The sequence below is a fragment of the Lethenteron reissneri genome, chromosome 21, assembly GCF_015708825.2.
Source record: "Lethenteron reissneri isolate LAM-NWPU_2019-01 chromosome 21, ASM1570882v1, whole genome shotgun sequence".
In the NCBI taxonomy this organism is placed as follows: Eukaryota; Metazoa; Chordata; class Hyperoartia; order Petromyzontiformes; family Petromyzontidae; genus Lethenteron; species Lethenteron reissneri.
This window is the reverse complement of record NC_083799.1, coordinates 12202540-12217637: the sequence shown is the minus strand read 5'-3', so window position 1 is coordinate 12217637 and position 15098 is coordinate 12202540. Positions and strand designations below refer to the sequence as shown.

Below are 15098 nucleotides of genomic sequence, written 5' to 3'. Positions count from 1 at the left end.
AGTGCCAAGGGCCTCCAAGAACCTTCATTTGGCACGAGGGAGATGCACGTTGTATGCAAGTAGTTTAACACCGAGACTTTCGTGACCATCCACAATGGAGGTATTTTGGTTGGGTTAGATTGCGAAAATTTAAATGCGTTGTTAAACCCGCCACTACACGTCACGTAGGCAATTCGTAAGGTTTGTCACGTGAACACAACATGGCCAATTATCTTCTTGTTTCTTTCGGTAAAGTCACGTAGAATGGAAATAATAAAATAATACAAATAAAACATAATAAAATAATTCTCACGACGTTTCGGCCACAACGCAAGCAGCCGTCCTCAGGTGAAGAACAGGTCTGTCGAGAAGACAGTCTGAATGACACACCCCAGGCTTGGAGCGTCTATTTATGCTGGGAGGGAGGAGGAAGAGCGCCTTGGCCAATTAGTTACTAGTTCAGCACACCGGTGTGTTGGAGCGTCAACCCACATTTCAAATTCGAGTAATGACGTTTTGCCGGTAACTATAACCGGCCACATCAGGCGACTGCCATAATTGTGGAGAAATACTCCTTTTTTTGTCTTTATGCATATTCAACTTTTTTTGCACCATACGGAGCGAGCCGTGCTTAATCGGAGGTGCGGGGGGACAACAAACTGTGGCCTTCGTCCACGTATTGGAGCAGGGCGTCGGCCTGCACTCCTCACGACCCACCAGGGTCCCACCGCTCCGCGTGTTTGCCGGTCAAATTGTCACGTCTCCAATCGTTGCTGGATAGCCTCCACCGCTGCATGTCAAAATACACGCAAATATCTCATTTTTATTTCGATTTAAAGCTTTCGTGACTGCAGGGATTCATCGTCTTGGTTCTTTCGGTAAAGTCACGTAGAAGGCAAGTAATAAAATAATAAAAATAAAACATAATAAAAATAATTCTCACGGCTGCTTGTGTTGTGGCCGAAACGTCGTGAGAATTATTTTTAGTATGTTTATTATTTTATTACTTCCGTTTCTACGTGACTTTACCGAAAGAACCAAGAAGATGATCTCATTTTTATTTGAATCGGTGTCGACAACGTGGAGTATGGTGTGGCAGTGGTCGGGCATGTGCGGATGGTTGTAGGAAGTCAAAGTAGCCGGAGAAAACCCACCATGCACCTGGAACGGGCCCCAGAAGGTCAACCCGAAACGACTAAGTCAATCGCTGCACCGATTTGACCGGGAATATATCTCTGCGCTGTAACGATGTGTGATTGGCTGCTGGGAATGAGGGTGACGGTGATGAGAAGAGGTGACGTCACAGGGGAGTGATGGCAGCGGGAGGAGAGCGAGCTGTGGATGAAGGAAGGAGCTGTGTGTGTGTGTGGTGCAGAGGTGGAATAAACGGACTGAAACCCTGACCTGCCTCGGCATGCTAGTAATTAGAGTGTCCGCTGTACCTATGTAGTGGTGTTATTTCACATGGGGACAACTTATTTTCTTCTGTCACTTTATTCATGTAATCTATAAACCAGCAATTAACGATTTTAAATCGGTTAACACTGCACCTATTTACTATTTTTATTTTACCAGCTAAGGGCCCACTGAGCTGTATAGCTCTTTTTAAATCCTTTATATTAAGTTCACTTGCTTGCTTGCTTGCGCGCTTACGACCGTGCAAATATTTCGGTCGTTTTTTAACCCACTTCCCGTGATCCAATTGAGCTGACATTTTGCACACAGACTCGTTGTGCGTGACAATTTATTTTCGTGAATTTTTTCTCTCCAAAATTTTACACTTTTTAGGAAAAAAAATAATTATATTTAATTACCAATTGCTTAATGGTGGCAGGCAATCATCTGACCCATAGGTGGCAGCCATCTCAAGCCAGAGGACGAGAGGACTCTAGCCGCCACGCAAATAAAGGATTTATAGTGAAAAACTTTTGTTTTTACGGGTTAATTTTTTCAGAAGCGACCTGGCCACAAATGATAGCTCAAGGAAGTGGCTTATCACGTGGAACTGTATAGCAATCAAATACTCGAAACCCATGCTCCTAAATGTGCAGGGGAAAAACAGGAGAATCCAGAGGGGAAAAAAATCCACGCGTCCACAGGGATAGAGACACCCAAACTCCAAATATACAACAGGCATCAGAGTCGGGAGAGAACCCACGACCTCCTGTATACCAAGCGAGGTAGTTAACATCTTCTAGCCACCGTGGCACTTAAGGAGCTGGATCAGAGAGGCTCTTTCACGCGAATGTAAAAGCCATTTCTAAACTCAATGACCCTAAACAATGTGGTTTCCACAAGATAAAACCAATACGAATTTAATTATAGCATTGGTCGTGAATGCCAAATGTAGAGAAACAAAAAAAGTTGCTCTACTGCCCCATCTTCTGGCAGCGTAGCGATTAGCGGCTGTGCGCTATGAAACCGGCGACCCCAGTTCGATTCCCGCTCACAGCCAACACAAGTGACGGATATCTGAACGGGTCCTGGGCCTCCCTTAGGTCGATTCAGTCTCAAATGAGTGCCTGGTGCGACGTTTAAAAAATAAAAAAAACATCGCCACTGGGGAGACAAAGGCAGTCGGACATGGTTCTGGCCATCCACTCTCTTGTGTGGCTTCCCGGCCTTAATTGGTGTTCGCTAGCACCACTTGCCCCAAGTCTGTTAAGGCTATAGGGGAATATTTGCATTTGTCCCAGCACAACACTGGCACAAATGTTTATTTCAAGCATAAAAAGCGATTACAAAGCAACATGGGTTATACATTGTAATGTTTATTAAGCTGAAAGCAAATATTACATTCCCTTGCAAATATGCATCACTTCAACAATTACGAGTATGGAAATGTGTGTCTGTGTAAAACCAGCACAGGACCATCATCAATATAACAATGGCTCTGTATGGCCACTAAAAGAACCTCGATTCTTAAGACAGAAGTGTATTCAAGTCGGGGTTAGAGAGCACTTTTCACAATTCCACTCACTTCCCTGAACAGGCAATATTCAGTGCCACCGTCCAAACAAATTCACGGGCCCTCCACCAGACATTTCACTTGCCCACGCTTGTGCGTCAGAAACTCCGTGGCAGCGATTTCCAGAGGTGTGGACTCGAGTCATGTGACTTGGACTCGAGTCAGACTCGAGTCATGAATTTGATGACTTCAGACTCGACTTGGACTTGCATAACAATGACTTTGTCCCACCTCTGAGGTGTGGACTCGAGTCATGTGACTTGGACTCGAGTCAGACTCGAGTCATGAATTTGATGACTTCAGACTCGACTTGGACTTGCATAACAATGACTTTGTCCCACCTCTGAGGTGTGGACTCGAGTCATGTGACTTGGACTCGAGTCAGACTCGAGTCATGAATTTGATGACTTCAGACTCGACTTGGACTTGCATAACAATGACTTTGTCCCACCTCTGAGGTGTGGACTCGAGTCATGTGACTTGGACTCGAGTCAGACTCGAGTCATGAATTTGATGACTTCAGACTCGACTTGGACTTGCATAACAATGACTTTGTCCCACCTCTGAGGTGTGGACTCGAGTCATGTGACTTGGACTCGAGTCAGACTCGAGTCATGAATTTGATGACTTCAGACTCGACTTGGACTTGCATAACAATGACTTTGTCCCACCTCTGAGGTGTGGACTCGAGTCATGTGACTTGGACTCGAGTCAGACTCGAGTCATGAATTTGATGACTTCAGACTCGACTTGGACTTGCATAACAATGACTTTGTCCCACCTCTGAGGTGTGGACTCGAGTCATGTGACTTGGACTCGAGTCAGACTCGAGTCATGAATTTGATGACTTCAGACTCGACTTGGACTTGCATAACAATAACTTTGTCCCACCTTTGAGGTGTGGACTCGAGTCATGTGACTTGGACTCGAGTCAGACTCGAGTCATGAATTTGATGACTTCAGACTCGACTTGGACTTGCATAACAATGACTTTGTCCCACCTCTGAGGTGTGGACTCGAGTCATGTGACTTGGACTCGAGTCAGACTCGAGTCATGAATTTGATGACTTCAGACTCGACTTGGACTTGCATAACAATGACTTTGTCCCACCTCTGAGGTGTGGACTCGAGTCATGTGACTTGGACTCGAGTCAGACTCGAGTCATGAATTTGATGACTTCAGACTCGACTTGGACTTGCATAACAATGACTTTGTCCCACCTCTGAGGTGTGGACTCGAGTCATGTGACTTGGACTCGAGTCAGACTCGAGTCATGAATTTGATGACTTCAGACTCGACTTGGACTTGCATAACAATGACTTTGTCCCACCTCTGAGGTGTGGACTCGAGTCATGTGACTTGGACTCGAGTCAGACTCGAGTCATGAATTTGATGACTTCAGACTCGACTTGGACTTGCATAACAATGACTTTGTCCCACCTCTGAGGTGTGGACTCGAGTCATGTGACTTGGACTCGAGTCAGACTCGAGTCATGAATTTGATGACTTCAGACTCGACTTGGACTTGCATAACAATGACTTTGTCCCACCTCTGAGGTGTGGACTCGAGTCATGTGACTTGGACTCGAGTCAGACTCGAGTCATGAATTTGATGACTTCAGACTCGACTTGGACTTGCATAACAATGACTTTGTCCCACCTCTGAGGTGTGGACTCGAGTCATGTGACTTGGACTCGAGTCAGACTCGAGTCATGAATTTGATGACTTCAGACTCGACTTGGACTTGCATAACAATGACTTTGTCCCACCTCTGAGGTGTGGACTCGAGTCATGTGACTTGGACTCGAGTCAGACTCGAGTCATGAATTTGATGACTTCAGACTCGACTTGGACTTGCATAACAATGACTTTGTCCCACCTCTGAGGTGTGGACTCGAGTCATGTGACTTGGACTCGAGTCAGACTCGAGTCATGAATTTGATGACTTCAGACTCGACTTGGACTTGCATAACAATGACTTTGTCCCACCTCTGAGGTGTGGACTCGAGTCATGTGACTTGGACTCGAGTCAGACTCGAGTCATGAATTTGATGACTTCAGACTCGACTTGGACTTGCATAACAATGACTTTGTCCCACCTCTGAGGTGTGGACTCGAGTCATGTGACTTGGACTCGAGTCAGACTCGAGTCATGAATTTGATGACTTCAGACTCGACTTGGAGTTGCATAACAATGACTTTGTCCCACCTCTGAGGTGTGGACTCGAGTCATGTGACTTGGACTCGAGTCAGACTCGAGTCATGAATTTGATGACTTCAGACTCGACTTGGAGTTGCATAACAATGACTTTGTCCCACCTTTGAGGTGTGGACTCGAGTCATGTGACTTGGACTCGAGTCAGACTCGAGTCATGAATTTGATGACTTCAGACTCGACTTGGACTTGCATAACAATGACTTTGTCCCACCTCTGAGGTGTGGACTCGAGTCATGTGACTTGGACTCGAGTCAGACTCGAGTCATGAATTTGATGACTTCAGACTCGACTTGGACTTGCATAACAATGACTTTGTCCCACCTCTGAGGTGTGGACTCGAGTCATGTGACTTGGACTCGAGTCAGACTCGAGTCATGAATTTGATGACTTCAGACTCGACTTGGACTTGCATAACAATGACTTTGTCCCACCTCTGAGGTGTGGACTCGAGTCATGTGACTTGGACTCGAGTCAGACTCGAGTCATGAATTTGATGACTTCAGACTCGACTTGGACTTGCATAACAATGACTTTGTCCCACCTCTGAGGTGTGGACTCGAGTCATGTGACTTGGACTCGAGTCAGACTCGAGTCATGAATTTGATGACTTCAGACTCGACTTGGACTTGCATAACAATGACTTTGTCCCACCTCTGAGGTGTGGACTCGAGTCATGTGACTTGGACTCGAGTCAGACTCGAGTCATGAATTTGATGACTTCAGACTCGACTTGGACTTGCATAACAATGACTTTGTCCCACCTCTGAGGTGTGGACTCGAGTCATGTGACTTGGACTCGAGTCAGACTCGAGTCATGAATTTGATGACTTCAGACTCGACTTGGACTTGCATAACAATGACTTTGTCCCACCTCTGAGGTGTGGACTCGAGTCATGTGACTTGGACTCGAGTCAGACTCGAGTCATGAATTTGATGACTTCAGACTCGACTTGGACTTGCATAACAATGACTTTGTCCCACCTCTGAGGTGTGGACTCGAGTCATGTGACTTGGACTCGAGTCAGACTCGAGTCATGAATTTGATGACTTCAGACTCGACTTGGACTTGCATAACAATGACTTTGTCCCACCTCTGAGGTGTGGACTCGAGTCATGTGACTTGGACTCGAGTCAGACTCGAGTCATGAATTTGATGACTTCAGACTCGACTTGGACTTGCATAACAATGACTTTGTCCCACCTCTGAGGTGTGGACTCGAGTCATGTGACTTGGACTCGAGTCAGACTCGAGTCATGAATTTGATGACTTCAGACTCGACTTGGACTTGCATAACAATGACTTTGTCCCACCTCTGAGGTGTGGACTCGAGTCATGTGACTTGGACTCGAGTCAGACTCGAGTCATGAATTTGATGACTTCAGACTCGACTTGGACTTGCATAACAATGACTTTGTCCCACCTCTGAGGTGTGGACTCGAGTCATGTGACTTGGACTCGAGTCAGACTCGAGTCATGAATTTGATGACTTCAGACTCGACTTGGACTTGCATAACAATGACTTTGTCCCACCTCTGAGGTGTGGACTCGAGTCATGTGACTTGGACTCGAGTCAGACTCGAGTCATGAATTTGATGACTTCAGACTCGACTTGGAGTTGCATAACAATGACTTTGTCCCACCTTTGAGGTGTGGACTCGAGTCATGTGACTTGGACTCGAGTCAGACTCGAGTCATGAATTTGATGACTTCAGACTCGACTTGGACTTGCATAACAATGACTTTGTCCCACCTCTGAGGTGTGGACTCGAGTCATGTGACTTGGACTCGAGTCAGACTCGAGTCATGAATTTGATGACTTCAGACTCGACTTGGACTTGCATAACAATGACTTTGTCCCACCTCTGAGGTGTGGACTCGAGTCATGTGACTTGGACTCGAGTCAGACTCGAGTCATGAATTTGATGACTTCAGACTCGACTTGGACTTGCATAACAATGACTTTGTCCCACCTCTGAGGTGTGGACTCGAGTCATGTGACTTGGACTCGAGTCAGACTCGAGTCATGAATTTGATGACTTCAGACTCGACTTGGACTTGCATAACAATGACTTTGTCCCACCTCTGAGGTGTGGACTCGAGTCATGTGACTTGGACTCGAGTCAGACTCGAGTCATGAATTTGATGACTTCAGACTCGACTTGGACTTGCATAACAATGACTTTGTCCCACCTCTGAGGTGTGGACTCGAGTCATGTGACTTGGACTCGAGTCAGACTCAAGTCATGAATTTGATGACTTCAGACTCGACTTGGACTTGCATAACAATGACTTTGTCCCACCTCTGAGGTGTGGACTCGAGTCATGTGACTTGGACTCGAGTCAGACTCGAGTCATGAATTTGATGACTTCAGACTCGACTTGGACTTGCATAACAATGACTTTGTCCCACCTCTGAGGTGTGGACTCGAGTCATGTGACTTGGACTCGAGTCAGACTCAAGTCATGAATTTGATGACTTCAGACTCGACTTGGACTTGCATAACAATGACTGTCCCACCTCTGGCGATTTCCTTACCGTCTTCACCCGCCTTGATCGATGCGCTGCTGCAATGCAACGCCTTGGTTTTACACGGGGAAATAAAATAAAATTACGCGACTTCCTTTTCGAAACGAGAATGCTGGCTCTAGATTTGAAGCTTTCGTGACTGCAATGATTCATATTCTTAGGTTTTTTCGGTAAAGTCACGTAGGTTAAAAACATTAAAAAGTAAAATAAAATAAAAATCACGACGTTTCGGAGGCAACACAAGCTTCCGTCTTCAGGTGGTACCGTCACGGCCACGACAGCTGTATCAAGTAAATGAGAGATTGCAGAAGCTACCACTCCGTTTAGTTGATACAGCTGTCGTGGCTGTGACGGTACCACCTGAAGACGGAAGCTTGTGTTGCCTCCGAAACGTCGTGATTTTTATTTTATTTTACTGTTTAATGTTTTTTACCTACGTGACTTTACCGAAAAAACCTAAGAATGAGAATGCTGGCCACACGATTTACTCTCACGCGACCACGCAAGGGGAAATGTCACCACTGGAAATGTTTGCTGCCTCTGGTGGCGCAAGATGAATGCGCTGCAGTGTCGATGGGCAGCACAATATCGCCACGTGCTACGGCGAGCTGGCGAGCAGAGTTGCCGTTTCATTTTTGCTCTGGAACCGAAACCCGCGGACCGATTTGTGTCCTTTACACTCCGAGGAATGCATCGAGGCTTTGCATTTGGAATGTTTGGCCAATTCCACGTACTTGCGTTTGGCTTCACGTGGGAGGAAACCGGAGAACCCGCAGGAAATCCACCGGACCACACCTCAAGCGAGGATCATCGTCAAAGCTCAGCAGGGGAAGATTCTAGAATCCTCTGCTGCACTGCCATCTCTTGTACATCTCGCAGCTCGCGCATACGAACACCGAGTGTAATTAAGGCAGCTTCCAGGCAGAGCCTTGTTTAGCTTCACGCATCTGATGATACTTGGTGCATTTAGGCGATTTAGTAACAGGCAAAGCTGTCCTGCTGAAGGCGTGGGGTGGTGGCAACGACAGTGCTCCAGGTTTAGAGAACAGAGAGATCCGGTCCTGCGTTTTTGTTGTATTATCTGATAAAGGTCACCGGGTTCCACAACTGACGTTGAAATACAAAGTACTTCCCGTCTTAATTCCAAACAATGCTGCAATAATGTTTTTTTTTAACTTGGACTGGGTCTTTCTGTCCTCCCACATATGGATCACTAACGTAAGTAGCCTTCGGCAATCAATGGCTCCAATTTATCAGTGCCTCAATGAGTTACGTGATCTAGCAGTAATTGTGAAGACATGTATATATTATTAAACATCTTAGGCCTCGTGGGCTGTTGTCTATGTAGGCTTGGGTGAACAATTTACACCAGTTCGTGGTCATATTGTACGTTTCGGGAAATCGGAGGCGGATTCATATGATGGAGGAAAGGCACATTTCCGCCAATTTAAAACAGAAAAAACCGGCCCAAATTTACTACAAACGGTGGCGATTGTGGCCACTTCTCTGATGAATATCAGCGGAAACAGCTTTGCTGCCAACACAGGCTCACAACCTCGCACAGATTGCTAAACGTGTCGGCTAAAGCTCGTTCAATATTGGAACGACGTGCGTTTAGAACAGAAAGAATATAACATAAGGTTATCAAAAGTCAAACTAGTTTTTATTTCACCAAGGCCCAGTGAGCTATAGAGCTCTTTTTAACAGAAGCGACCTGGCCATCAATGATAGCTCAACGAAGTGGCTTATCATGTGGAAATGTATATCAGCCAAATATGCTAAACGCATGTTTCTAAATGTGGAGGGGAAAACCAGAGGACCCGAAGAAAAATCCACACGGCCACGGGGAGAACACGCAAACTCCAAATATACAGCAGCAGCAGGCGTCAGGCTTGGGATCGGACCCACAACCTCCTGCATACCAGGCGAGGTAGTTAACATCTCGCCACCGCGGGACCCGAAGACTTGAATGCCTGTGATGCCCGTGACAGAAACGACGACTGGTGGCTTAATGTACGACAGCTTTAGCTTTGATGGACAACTGATATCGTGAAGGTGGACCAAGCATATCGATTATGCCATGAGACGCAGGTTATTAATCTTAAGCCTTGCCAAGCGGTGAAGAGGCGGTACAAGTCAAGAGACCTCCGCAGTTGGCATCACTTGGTCTACAAGCCGAGAACGGATATCTGACACGTCGGTACCACCTTCCAGGTGGCATCACTTTTTCGTCTTCAATTTCTCTACGTTGGCTAATAGCAGTGAATTATGTGGTAACTATTTGGAACGAGTGGGGGTTTATCGAGCAAATAAAATTTACACTATCGTAGAGGTGGTGCAGATTTTTTGCGCCGTGGCCCGTGGGACTATCTTGCAGGAAAGGGTCACATCTGGTCACACCTGGTGTGTCTGGAGATTTGGAACCCTGAAGAGTTGGTCGAAATTCATCACAAAGTTCCCCATCACGTCCCGAGCCCTGAATGCTAAATCGCGGAATATGGCAGTACAACTAAGAGCTACGCATTGCAAATAAAGAGTCAAAAGTTTATAATTCAGGAATGTAAATATATATTTCTTACCATTTCATTCGTTACTATTTAATATAAGCAAAGATTTTTTTAAAAAATGTGTTGAGTGAGAAATACTACTTTTTGTTAAAACGTCTGGGTTTTTTTTCTCAGCAAACGTTTCGTCTCACGCAGCAAGGGGTGACATTTACGCAGCCGATGGAATGTTGTTCGGCATGCGCATCTCAGGCACCAGTTGGGTTAAAATTTGGTATGGTAAAACTGTAATTGCGAATAAGCGAGTTTTTTCTGCTTTGTGTGAAAGCCAAATGAATGGCTTCTCGCCTGTTCAGCAAATTGAACACGTGACCTTCCGTCATCCTGAGTCCTGGCAAGATAAACATGTATTTTTTTTTTATCCAAAACACATCATCGCTGCAGCCAAACTTGCCTCCTAACTTCACGGATGACTCGCACGTAACCTTTTTTTGTTTTCTCAGCAACCGTTGCGCACTTGCAAATGCGGTTACCCAATAATGCTCGACGTAAAGTTTTCTAAAACGGCACTGTGGAGTTGGGGGAGCAACTACGTGTAACTGGTAGGAGTGGTAGGCACACATGCAGAAAGCTGTACGAAACTGCGTGATTAGACTCCCAGAGCTGTACGTGAATCTAAAGGGACGCCCGTGTTCCATGAGCAAACGACACATCGTAGTCGAAAAACAAGATTCTTGCCCTCGCGATGCACGCGTCGATCTGCCTGTGCTGAAAAATCCATTGTTTTTTTTCTATTCACAGACGCTGCGTGCAATTCCTTCGTGTGAACCCTGCAGCCCACTCAAGGCGCTACACATTTAAAAATGTCAACAACAACAAATTCATCAAGATGAGACGAGTCATCGAACCGGCGTGAGAGAGGCGCAGAATCGTCGTGGTTTTTTTCTTTCAAATCAAGCCCAAAAAGCCATAACTGCCAGCAACGAACACGGAGAGAGTTTGTGTCCCAGGACCGAGCACCAAGACAGCTGCTTTGTTACCCACAACTGTTTGCGTCCGCCGCAACATAGGCCACACTCACTTGTTGGCATTAAACTCAAAACACAGTGTGTGCGAGTCTAATTAATATTAATAAATAAGAGTAGAGCCCTTTGGCAATCCACGGCCGGACGAAGGCCTCCCCCCCCCCGTAGGAACGTTTAGACATCCGTCCAGGTTGTGCAACGCCGGTTAGAGCATTGGGCAAGCAAGCAGAAGGATCAGATCTCAGGGATCGATTCGGTACATCATCCCTCCAGGTTGGATAAGAGAAAGTTAATCCCTTGTGGAAAGTGAGCAGCGGATGTCTTCCGGAGAAACTGGTCCCCACCATAGAAATGTGGAATTTCTACCGCTGGTTAAAACCACCAGGGGGAGAGGCGCGCTTCCCCACGTCTGCATGTGAGTCCGCATATGCGATGGACTTGGTCAGACGAAGCCTGTCTGACTGCAATGGAATGTTTCAGAAATAAATGTAGTAAATCTAAAAATAAGCATGTTTTATCAACTGACTGGCAAATAAGAAAAATTACAAACAACTCAACAAAATGAAGCTAAATTCATCTCTCATCTATTTACTTGCACGGAAGGCGTTTGCGTTTTGTTTTTCAACCGACTGGTGTGGCACAACAAATGCTTGTACACCGTGCGATGAATGTATTTGTTTTGGTCGTGTCGGGTGACGGAGGGCCTCGCGACACGCATTTTGGCCAGATCATTACTACTACACGTGTGGCCAAACCGAAAGAAAAAAAACCAGTGGCGAATCAAAGCACGGTGGGAGTTTGCGAGTTTGAGCCAGTGGAGAATCTCACACCGGCACGGCCTCTGACCCTGCCAAATCATCACAATTACCAACCATGCACGTTGATAAGGCCAATTAACAGTCCATTGTTAAGTATAGAGCAACATCTCTGTTATCTGCCACTTCACCGTCCGGAATGCTCTATAAACCGGCATCTGTCACAGACGGAAATATAAATCTATGGAAAAAATCCAACAACCATCTGGCATCTTGCCATGCGTGCACTTATCGTAGATCCGTTGTTGTTTACGGAAGATTCAGGATGCTGCCGAGTGGTGGTGCTAGCGACATACAGTACTCTACCACTGTGCTTTAAACTGCCCCTCTGCTTCTCTACAATCAACTTAGAATGCTCTACAGCTGACAGGGCGAGTACCTCTGTAAATTGAGTATATTGTGTCTTACATCATCGTTAAAATTAGGACTTGGTTTCTTTCTTTTAAAGTTTAATGTACTTGGAAAATGTGGTGAACCGTGAGTATAAATCTCAGATAAACAGGTATATTTGATGAACCAGCACCCTACATTGCCCATGAATGCCAGATAATAGAGCTTTTGCTGTAACATTGTTTTCTAATATATATAACAACAAATTGCTATTTTAAGTTTATTTTTTATTAAAGGCTGGGGGGAAAAAAGAAAATCTACGTCAGTCTTAATATGTTAAATGCAACTTTGTAAATCAACTTGGAAACTACGAGTATGAAAATAAAATAACGTTGGTAAGTGTTTATATATTTTTAAAGATTACAGCGTAAACTATATTAAAGTAATTGGAGACAATAAGGAATCATGTTGTTGCTGTAGTTGGCCCTGGCTCTTAATGCTCTTTAATAATTATTATTTTAAAGCAATTCGTGCGTTGAGTGTCAATTGTTTGAAGCCAGCGCTGCCAATGGGACGCAGGCTCCCAACTTGCCTCAACGCACCGAGAGAGCGAAGATAAATGCATCACAGAATATTATTTTTTTGCGTCATTCTAGAAACTGCGCCGAGATAGAAAAAAAAGACATCAACCATTCATTGGTCTGCAAATTTACAAAAAATTTGTAAATATAAAAAAAATTGCGACGATGCATTTCAATTCAGCACCCCCCCCACCCCACCGACCCCCCGGCCTCACAGTAACATAGAGCAGGGACTCGTGTTCGAGGGTTGGCGTTCTGGAGACTCAGTCGATCTGCTAGTGTTGTGCTGAGAGTAGAGCGATGGGCGGAGTTGGGAACGTAGTGGTAATGATGTTGTTGGTGGTGGTTAGGGTGTTGCAACGATGGTGTTACAAGCAGCAGTGGCCGCGACATTAGACTGTAACGACGCTTTTGGAGAGACTCTGTCGACATGCTCGTGTTGTGCTGAGAGTGCAGCGATGGCGGTGGTGTTGTTGGCAACGCAGTGGTAACGATGTGGTGGTCGGTGGTGGTTATTGAGGTGTTGGTGGTGAAACGTTGGCGCTACATGAGCAGCAGTGGTCGCGACATTAGACGTGTAATGACGCAAGGTACAGCGGCGGTGTTTAGAAGCGGTGTGGTGCCGTGGTGCGAGTATTGCCGTCAGAGGAGTTAAACGATTCTCAGTGGAACTCGGTGTTGGTGGGTCGAAGCACGGCGCGCCCTTCGCTGGCAAAAACGGGCTCGCCTCCTCACAGCGGCTGGAGGTAGTTGGCGGGCAGCATGCCCGTCTGGCCAGTCCTCTGCACTGTGCCATACATCCAACCCTCGTCAATCTGCTTCACGTTCTCGATGACGTCGCCGTCCAGGAACGACACCTCGTCGTCGTCCGCCGCCGCGTAGTCGTACACGGCACGGTACGGCCTCTGCACCCCCAACGGACACGCACGCACGCACGCACGCACGCACGCACGCACGCACCCCGGTGAGCGCGCGTCGTCACACGCGCTCGTTCAAATGACGTGAGCCACCTGCTGAATAACCACGCCGATTCTCACGGCGACGTCAACGCGCGCTACGAATCGGCGACAGATTACCGCGCCAACCCTACGAACCCTGGCGACCTGCACGTATGTACGTATGTATGCTGAACTTCTTTCGCACCGTACACAGCCAGCCATGCTCAGTGGCTAACATCAGTGGAGCGTGATATCTGAACCGGGGTGGTGAGATACGAGTGGCGGTGCTGCGGTGAGCACGCTCCACTACGAACCCAGCAATTCGAGTTAGATTCCTGGTCCTGACCTCCCCTAGGTCGACTCAGCCTAAAATGAGTACCTGGTGAGGTATGTAAAAAGATCGCCGCTGGGGAGACAAAGGCAGCCGGGCGTGGTGCTGGTCACCCACCCCCTTGTGTGCCATGCTGGCCTTCATAGGTGCTGCTCACTAACAGCACTTGTATTGATATGCATACTTGTAAATAGATATGCATGTGTGATGTGTTTTTAATGTGTACGGTACGTATGTGTGGTTGTGCATGTATATACGTGGCATATGCATGCAGATTAAACAATACATACGGGTTATACCCATATTGACTGCCGAGACACAAATGCACAAGCTGAACAGAGCTCTGTGCTTAATAAGGACCATCCGTGTGTCTGTATGTCAAGCTGTACACGTATGCGCACCTACGATCAGCACCGTTGGTTACGTACGGTGCGAAATAAATTCAACAACACATATACTGCACATGTATCAATGTCTATGCGTATACAGTGCACACACGTGTGAGCATTATTGCTGTCTTGCTCCACGCCAAATGCCATCTCCCCCCTCGCCTCGTCCTCACCCCCGCCCCCCATACTTCTCATCGCCATCCTCATCTTCATCTCGACCCGTATCTCCACCTCGTGTGCCACAGTGCCGGCCTTCATAGGTGCTACTCGCTAACAGAACTTGCCCCAACAGTCTGTTAAGGCTACGGCGGAGGGGGGATCTTTGTCTCTGCGGCTCGGTCAGGGGTTGTGCGGTGGGTGCAGCGTGGCGAGGCCGCTCTCACCGTGGCTCTGGGGGTCTGGGAGACGGGTCGCTGCTGCGAGGAGGCGGCGGAGGATACGTAGCCCTGCCCATGCTGGGGACCACCCGAGGTGTGCACTACAGAGCACG

General features: G+C 46.8%; 1 protein-coding gene across 1 annotated transcript in view; it reads right to left on the bottom strand.

The window, feature by feature from the left end:
• Nucleotides 1-2730: 2730 nt before the first annotated feature.
• Nucleotides 2731-15098, bottom strand: part of LOC133345250 (LIM zinc-binding domain-containing Nebulette-like) — a 50898-nt gene continuing 38530 nt past the window's right edge. The window contains exons 7-8 of the mRNA XM_061555844.1: nucleotides 14992-15086; nucleotides 2731-13855 (exon numbers count right to left, since the gene is read on the bottom strand). Of these exons, the coding sequence (XP_061411828.1) occupies nucleotides 13682-13855; nucleotides 14992-15086 (269 nt within the window). The 3' untranslated portion in view covers nucleotides 2731-13681. The remainder of the gene's footprint in view (nucleotides 13856-14991; nucleotides 15087-15098) is intronic.